The sequence below is a fragment of the Coptis chinensis genome, chromosome 7 (genome assembly GCF_015680905.1).
Source record: "Coptis chinensis isolate HL-2020 chromosome 7, ASM1568090v1, whole genome shotgun sequence".
In the NCBI taxonomy this organism is placed as follows: Eukaryota; Viridiplantae; Streptophyta; class Magnoliopsida; order Ranunculales; family Ranunculaceae; genus Coptis; species Coptis chinensis.
This window is the reverse complement of record NC_141462.1, coordinates 91,374,229-91,383,336: the sequence shown is the minus strand read 5'-3', so window position 1 is coordinate 91,383,336 and position 9,108 is coordinate 91,374,229. Positions and strand designations below refer to the sequence as shown.

At 38.1% G+C, this 9,108-nt stretch overlaps 1 protein-coding gene across 2 annotated transcripts; it reads right to left on the bottom strand.

Annotated features, from left to right (window-relative positions):
• Window positions 1–918: 918 nt before the first annotated feature.
• Window positions 919–3,479, bottom strand: LOC147489926 (protein INVOLVED IN DE NOVO 2-like). Of its 2 annotated transcripts, XM_086572268.1 has the most exons (5): window positions 3,377–3,462; window positions 2,410–2,485; window positions 2,106–2,321; window positions 1,488–1,698; window positions 919–1,351 (listed from the first exon to the last, which is right to left on the bottom strand). In XM_086572268.1, exons 2-4 carry the CDS (start codon window positions 2,434–2,436, stop codon window positions 1,516–1,518), a joined length of 426 nt encoding a protein of 141 aa, XP_086428394.1. In that variant the 5' UTR covers window positions 2,437–2,485; window positions 3,377–3,462; the 3' UTR covers window positions 919–1,351; window positions 1,488–1,515. The 2 variants fall into 2 exon arrangements, with proteins under 2 accessions (XP_086428394.1, XP_086428395.1); XM_086572269.1 differs by lacking the exon at window positions 2,410–2,485 and having other exon boundaries at window positions 3,377–3,479.
• Between the last annotated feature and the right edge of the window lie 5,629 nt (window positions 3,480–9,108).

The window sequence follows — 9,108 nt, the reverse complement described above, 5'->3', positions numbered from 1 at the left end:
GAAAAGCATCAGGTTAAGCCCTCTATGAAGTTACAACCGGAGGATGGCGTCTATGAAAGTGGATCGCAAAAAGAGAATGCAAGCTTGGTCGCACTTGGATGAAGCTGACGATGATTGCCATAATCCGTAAAAAATTTCCATATGATCCTAGTGAGTACGATGGCAGTGATGAGGACAACAAAAATATGGAATCAAATTTTAATGATATCCAAAAGGAGGAAAGGAGAAGTGCAAAACTCGGCTGAGAGGAGGATGAATGAGAGCGTCGCCTCGAAGAAGAAGCAGGGAGGCAAGAGAAGTTAAGAAGACACACAAAGAAGTGCAAGTTAAGCCAACAGTGACTCGAGAGCATTCCTTGTATGTTGTTTTAAGATGATCTTTCAGGAATGTACAGTGATGATATGTATTGAGCTTATGCTGATCATTGTTATAAAGGGGAGCTAAACGTGTTTGGCTTGTTTTCCTTTACTCAGTTATCCTTCTTTTTTACCCAGATGCCTTGATCACAATACTCAATAATTACATATATTGCTGAAGCCAAGAATTTTCAACGACATGAAATTTAAATTACACAGAAACAAAACAAAATTCAACAGTCAGTGCATAAGCATTCTTTACTGAGAAGTTGCAGATCACTAATAAGAATTCTAAGAATTGCAGCAGAGCCACTCCAAAGTAACTTGTTGAAGTAATGTAAACTTAGGTCCCACTTTTTTCATTTTTATATTTAATTTTTTGGGCAAGAACCTAGCCAAAGAAAAATGTCAATACAGGAAAGGGTTCCCCCTAATAGATGAGCCAATTAGGATTCTCCCCAAACCACCCACCCACCCCCCAAACTAGATGGGAGATTAGGGTCTCACCCCAAAACAAAAATATACACACACAAAAAAAATGGTCAACCCATAAGGAAAGAAGTGTCCCAAAACATGCTCACTGTCATTAAACTTCTAAAGCAACATAAACCTTCATCTAATATTTCCATTCAACAAGAAACAACTATCGCTGCATCCAAAAAGTAGCCAAAGGTACCATCTACATAAAGTCTGAACCCAAAACGGCAAAATAAAAACTCCCAACCTGTAACTTAATGCAAGATTTAGTGCTTATATGATAGATTCCCTCTTTCAACGCGCTTTTGTTTCTTCAAGTTATTTGACATGGACTGGATTCCCTCTTTCAGTGTTGCCCTTTTTCCCTCTTCGAAGTTCCACAGTTCCCTTACTATGTGCCTTCCACTGGGATTGTATTCGTTCAACTCCAGCAAGGCTGATTTAAGCGCATTGTGCACTTCATTGCCTAATTCATACTTTAGTTCTTTCAGTTTTGAATCCTCTTCATCTATTATTTCCTACAACACACATAACAATCCCACATGAACTCTAAAAGCTACATTGAGAGTGGTTTAAATTTCTCAAGACATCATATGCCAGCAAAATCATCTAATTAACCATAATTATGATATTCAAAAGAAATTTGAGACGAACCATAGCTAAGCCACCAACGTTGACCACTTCAAAAGGATGCCACTTTCGGATTTCTAAGGTAATCATCCCACAGTGAACAAAGCTGAGTAGCTTTTTCATCTGCTTCTTCAGGACAGTATTTGCGCTTCCATGCATCTTTGAATGGTTCAACTTGAAGCTCTCCCATTCTTTTGACTCCTACACCAGCTTCAAGAAAAGTTTCTTCGAAAATCTGCAAAAAGGGAATTAGTACTTCCATTGTTGATCTTGAAGTCATTGCAATGGAAGATGAGACAAAAGCTAAACAAATTAATTGGTTTATTACTTTCAATCGTGTAAAACGGTATCAAGATTCAGGAGTTATGTAACAATGCAAAATTAAATTTGGGATATTAGTTGCAATCGCACACTGCAGAACTGTTATGATACCAAGGAAATGGTGAGGATGCAGACAATTATTTATAAATTACAGTATAACTGTCATAGGACCATGCACTTCTCCGAAAAATCACAAAACATGAAAATCCATTTAATATGGCATCTAGGCATCTAGCATATCTGACCAACTTGATGGTTTCATTAAGCGGGTATAGCTGAAGAGAAGAAAATAACATACAAAGAGACAAGTAATTTACTTACATCTATTAGTTCCTTTCGAGCATCCTGCAGCTCATCATTGCTCCTTCTCTCCTTCACAATAAGTACTTGGTTTATGGATTCTAGGTCTTCAATTTCACCTTCCTTGTCTTCCAACCTTTCAACTATCCTCTCTTCAACATCCAATTCCAATGCTTTCTTTTCATCCAATTGTTTCTCTAATTGAGCTATCCTCTTATAAAGAATCTCTTTTTCCCACTGGTAGTCAAAACCGAGAAGATTAGGAAATAAGAAACCATTTAATTAAAAAATATAATTTACTGGATAGATAAAACATGTAACAAACCATTTGAACTTGAAGCATCTTCAGCATGTGTTCATCTGGTTTTGTTTTATCGTTGACATTCAAGTGGATCACTTTCCTAAAAGACAACAAAAATACTAGTGTCAAACAAATCTAACATTCACATAATAACTTTTTATCCCTTCCCCTTGTTCTGAACTGTAACCTTAAGTCCTTAAGTAGTGTAAATTGTGATGAGGAATAGGTGTGGACATGTGGTTCCTGTCTAACTCATTACCACCTCACTACCAAAAAAATGGAAGGGGAAAATAACTACTTGATGCTCCATAATCTGGAAAACACAGGTAATCATGGGAATTACTAATCATCAATTCATCGTGCTTGTTAAGTATGTAGACTTGGGAGGTTATTCACAAAAAACAACAGGTTATTCAAGGACTTGAGGAAATGCAGATCCAGTAAAACTTTGCTGCCATTTCAAAAATGAATAACGTAAGGTTTGATTACAATTTTCATTTTTTTTTTTGCAGTGAGTTTGGTGGTGGAACCACATCCTAAGACCTTGAATCACCCCTTGTTTCAGTAAAACTTGTGTTGAAATTTTTCCCAAATTCGCATATTAAAATAGGCACTGCCAATAATGCAAACATGCTTACATGCTACAAATATCACTCACACACCATTCGAGTCACACTAATCCAGTGTGCTTGTGAAACAACATAAGCTTGTTGACTTGTTGTATAAGATATAAATGAGTTAAACACAACACTTACTAAACTATGTAACATTTTCTAGTCAAATTTCGCAAAAAATATATTTTAGTGTCCACTTCATAGTAAAGCATAATCAATCACAAAAAGAGGAAATATTACAACGTATATATAAAACATTAAAACCCTAGGTAACAAAATATATATAAATTTTTAAACACCTAGACACTCATTCAAACTATTAAAGACAACAAGGAACTGATTCAGACAAAACAAAAGGACGTATATAGTTTACGTACCTCCATTTAGGATGGAAAAGTTGTCTTTGATTTCGTTCACTGGACCACTCTTGTCCTCACTCACTCCCTTAAAAGCAAATACAAATACAAATCCCACTGTTTCCCACCCAACTCAAACAAACGGGTGTGTGGATTTGGGCCCAAGTAAAATACTAATAATCACTTTGGACTTGGACATAAGTCCGAGAAAGAAAGAATTATACTCGGCTTCGAACTAGCACGAATTGAATTTGGACAACTTCCAAGTTCTATGTTGTCTTTTAAGAGCATCTTTAGGAGAGTGGGATTTGTATGCACCAAGCTCACATCCATTGTGCTATGGGATTATTAAAATCTAATCAACCTTTCTAAGGTAAAAGATTTTAACTCATTCATACATATCTCATCTTGCTCACATTCCATGTGCCAAGGTGGTCTCCGTGTGGGTGAACGACCAAAGCCTTACGACGAATATCCATATAATCTAACAACAAAAAAATATGGAAACAATATGTGCATAGAATAATTTCATGTATATCTCATCTTGCTCACATTCATACATATCTCATCTTGCTCACATTCCATGTGCCAAGGTGGTCTCCGTGTGGGTGAACGACCAAAGCCTTATGACGAATATCCATATAATCTAACAACAAAAAAATATGGAAACAATATGTGCATAGAATAATTTCATGTAGTAAAGAATCTAACGATCTCAAAAACATGAATAACTATCAAAGTTATAAGGTCATTACATACAAAATCATACCCTACGAAGTCCTAAGCTCCTAACATGAGCCATAAAGGAATCCCTTGGGATCGCCTTAGTAAAGGGATCTGCCACCATGTCCTTCGTAGATATATGTTTGAGGACCACCTTTTTACGCACAATCATATCACGAATGTAGTGGTAACGAATGTCTATGTGCTTGGATTTTCCATGGTACTTAGGATCTTTAGCGAATGCTAATGCTGCCATGTTATTACAATACACTTTGACAGGGTCTTTGGCATTTTGCACTACATTTAGTCGCTTAAAGATTCTTCTTAACCAAATCGCTTCCTCACAGCAGACAACAAGCAACATACTCGGACTCCATTGTGGACAATGCAATGCATGCTTGTTTCTTACTACTCCAAGAAATAGCACCTCCTGAAAGTAAGAATGTATAGCTAGACGTGGATCTACGCTCATCCAAGTCACTAGCCCAATCAGCATCACTATACCCGTGAAGGTTTGCTCTTGCTCCTTGATAGCAAAGCATATAGTCCTAAGTCCCACGAAGGTATCTAAGAATCCTTTTCACTTTGCTTTTTGCCAATGAGCATGTCGGGATTACTCACGAAAACGCTCACTAATCCTACTGCAAAGCAAATGTTTGGTCGAGTACACATCATAGCATACATCAGACTCCCAATTGCATTTGCATAGGGCACATTAGCCATTTGTTCCTTCTCTGCCTCTGTCTTAGGGCAAAGACCAAGATGTAAAGTATGACCCTTTTGGACAGGAGTATCAATAGGTTTGCAATTTTGCATTCGGAATCGTTCGAGAACTTTCTTAATATAAGTCTCTTGAGATAAGCCAAGTAACCTCTTAGAACGATCTCGGGTAATCTTTACCCCCAATACAAAATTTGCCTCGCCCATGTCTTTCATATCAAAATTAGAGGACAACCACTTCTGAGTGGCTATGATTAACCCCTTATCATTTCCAGCCAACAAAATGTCGTCAACATATAATGACAACACAAGAAAACTCCTATCAGATCGTTTGGCATACACACAATGATCCTCCTCAATCATCTCAAACCCATATGAAGTAATGGCTCGATGAAACATAAGGTATCATTGTCTGGATGACTGCTTTAATCCGTAGATAGACTTTTTGAGCTTGCATACTTTGCGCTCTTGTCCTTCTACCTCAAAGCCTTTGGGCTGATCCATATAAATTTCTTCATTTAGATCCCCATTAAGAAACGCTGTCTTAACATCCATCTGATAGAGTTCTAAGTCAAAATGTGCAACAAGTGCTAAAATGAAGCGAATTGAGGTAAATCTCACCACTGGTGAGAAAGTTTCCTCGTAGTCTATACCCTCTATTTGGGTAAAATTTGCTACCAATCGGGCATTATACTTATCAATAGCTCCATCTGCGGTTAAACTTAACTTTGAACCCATCCGTTTCTTAATCATTTTATACCTTGAGGAAGATTAACAAGTTCCCAAACTTGGTTCTTCTTCATGGAACTTATCTCATCTTGCATAGCAGCTAACCATTCCTTTGAAACAGGTGATGACAAAGCCTCTTGGTATGACCAAGGCTCATCATCGTCAATAGCAGCACACATGAAAGCTTCCCCTTCAATCTCAAAACGACGACGGGGTACACTTCCACGTTTGCTTCTACGTGGCTCAAGATTGTCTTGATCATCTGAGTCATCTGAGTCATCTAGTGGTAAACTCCCACTATCCTCGACGATCATTGGAACTTCAGAAGGAGGAATTATTACCCCATCATCGCCGAGCATAGGTGGAGTTACCTCTTTTGTAGCCTCAATTGGTTCTATCATCTCATAGAACTCAGTTGACAATCAAGCTTTCTTCCTGCTTGGAAAATCATTTTCCACAAAATCAACATCGCGTGGCTCAATTTCCACCATCCCACCATTATTTTGTTCATGAAGAAAGACATAACCCTTAGAGTGCTCAGAGTATCTAATGAATATACATTTCTTAGCTCTCATGTCTAACTTCCCAGTCTGTGAAGATGGGGTATGAACAAACCAGTAGAACCCCATGGACGCATATGACCTAACTCAGGTTTTCTGCCATTCCATAGTTCATAAGGGGTTGATGGGACAGACTTAGAGGGGCACCACTCGTTGAGAATGTAGGCGCTGATCGAGAAAGCATCACCCCGAAGGTCGTGGGGAGGTTTGCTTGCGCCATCATCGATCTCACCATATCTAAAGGGTTCTATTCCTTCTTTCAAAGACACCATTTTGTTCGCGGAGTTGAAGAATAGTAAAGTATCGTCGAATGCCCTTTTGTTCCGCGAGCAATCTCATTTGCTTTCGGACAAATACTCGCCCTTCTGGTCGGTTCGAGAGCCTTAATACATCTCTCCATTGATTCTCAACTTCAGTCATAAATCTTTTGAAGCAATCAGAAGCATCAGATTTATGCGAAATTAAGTAAACATAACCAAATCGCGTATAATCATCTATAAATGTGATAAAATAAAGTGCACCACGACGAGCCCTCACATTAAATGGTCCGCATATGTCGGAATGTATTAACTCTAATGGAACAGATGCTCTTAGCGCCTTTCCAAATGGTTTTCTAGTTGACTTCCCAGCCAGACAGTGTTCGCAGACCGGGAGATTGACTTTCGCAAGAGGACTCAAAAGTCCTTCCCTTGCTAGTCTATTCATCCTGTCCTGCCCAATATGTCCTAATCTAATGTGCCATTTCACTGAATTTGAAACGACATCATCATCTATAGAAGTCAAAAAAGAATCAGCTGAATTATAATTACCAAAATCAATATCCAACTCAAATAAACCATTCGAAATAAAAGCTCGTCCATACAAAATAGAACCTAAAGAAATAGAAACTGCTTCTAAGCTGAAATTGACAGCAAAACCAAGTTCTAAAAGACAAATAATTGAAAGTAAACTGCGTTGAACTCCTGGCGCATAAAGAACATCATGGAGTATCGGTACGCGACCGGTCGCGATCCATTATCCGGTATGTTCCAATTCCCAATACGTCTTCACTAGAACTGTTTCCCATAAAAATTCTTTGACTGCCACTTAGAACCCGACGAAACTCCACAAATCCTACTCTGTCTTTTGCGATGTGTTTGGTTGCTCCTGTATCCACAATCCAATTAGGATCACATGAATGAGCAACAAGCACCTCGGTCTGCAAACAAAGCAATCGAGAATAGCTAAAAGTGTTTGAGTTTACCTTCTTCGCCTGCATTCCGCGGTTTAAGTGTCAAAGTACACCACGGTTGTTACAAGCCATCTTAGACTTGTCTTGCTTTTTACCAGCTATATTACCTCTGCGGCGCTTATTTATGTTCCTTTTAGGCGCAAGTGTGTTGTTTTGAGCCCTAGTACTTGCTTTACCATCTTGCTTGCGCTTGGACCTAGTCCCGCGCTTGCTTGGTTCAGCAAAACAAGCGATGCGAAAGATCGCTATTAGTCCTAGCAGCTTGCCGCTCTGCCTCTAACTCCAAATGACGCGATAACTGAGAAAGGTTGGTTATATTCTCATTATGCGTCATAATGAGTTTCATCTGTTCCCAAGAATCAGGGAGGGACCTCAAAACAGCCAAAATTTGCTGCTCATCAGTAAGAACATTTTCAGCAGCTTTTAAGTCACGTATCATCTGGGACATCTTCCTAAGATGTTCAACTATAGTGTCATTCGAAGCCTTCTTATAGGTTTCGAATTTCAAAGTCAATGCACGTAACCTAGTAGTTGTGGTGCCAGCATAAGTCAATTTTAAAGCATTCCACATTTCCTTGCCGATTTTGTACCCCTCGAACTCGCCAATCAAAGCAGTGTTGTGCATCTTTGCTTAACATAGTAAAGCGCCAGACAACGATCTTGTTTTTGCCGGATTACGTACACCTCCAAGTTCTACGGCGGTGTTGAGCAGTAGTGCCTTCCTCAGGCAGCTCCATATTATTAGTCAGAGTTTCGAGGACATTTTGCTCCTCTAGGAGGTACTGGATCTTACGGTGCCAAATATCATAATTTAGACCATCCAGTTTTTCTCCTTTGTTCAGGTCAGCAACAATACTCTTAGATGCCATGTTACACTACATGCATAGACAATAATTAAAATAATTAATGGTTTGCCGTAAAAAGGTATTACTCTATGTCACACACGTACAATTGCCCCCTTTCTTAAAATTTCATCGTTAACAATATTGCCATTGGCACTCAATCGAAAACTAAGTAAACATAGCAATCATCTCAAGTGCCTTTTGGTTTTACTGTCACAATAAATTATTAAAAAAAAACAAAAACTTAATGAGTTAAAAGAGTAACGACCACTCATTGAAACAGATTATTAGTCTTTGAATTTAATATCACAGATTTAAAACATACATGCTCAACAGTATATAGTGGTACTGGATATGAAAAAAAAAATAATACACCTGGTTCTTTCAGCAGATATTTGCGACAGTGCAAGGATTTGAAATATGCATAGTCTCTGAACTAACACAGCAACATGGTGATCGGCATGTTATAACAGTACATATGCATCCAATCAAATTAATTTATAAAATAAAAGAGATCAAATAACTGACTCACAGTCGTGATACATTTTTAGCATCAAACCAATTACCCATCTCTACTCAAGTGCCATAACGCCATAAGCCCATAACTAGTACCCATCTATGGTACTTTTATGTTTCTTTTATCTATCTTTTGTAAAGCTAAAGCTTTATAACATTGGTTTAACAGTGTTACATTAAACAAAAAAATAAAACGCATGGATGGCATGATAACTTGTTAAGTAATGAGCAACCCAACTATTCAAAAAAAAATAGAGGTACTGATATGTTCCAATGCTCTTTGAACTATCATAGTCTCAAGGATTGTCTATATTACTTAGAACGTGACTCTAACCAACAGTTCATAAACTTGATGAAAGCTCTCTTTTTGTTTCACACCGAACCAAAACAGAATAACATTAATCGAAACAAAGCTATTGGTTTAAACATGCT

Coding starts and splice junctions, on each gene's coding strand:
- LOC147489926 (XM_086572268.1), bottom strand. CDS start 2,436: ATGCTGAAGATGCTTCAAGTTCAAATG. Junction 2,322..2,409: donor AGATGCTTCAAGTTCAAATG/GTTTGTTACATG, acceptor TTTGACTACCAG/TGGGAAAAAGAGATTCTTTA. Junction 1,699..2,105: donor CTCGAAAGGAACTAATAGAT/GTAAGTAAATTA, acceptor CCCTTTTTGCAG/ATTTTCGAAGAAACTTTTCT.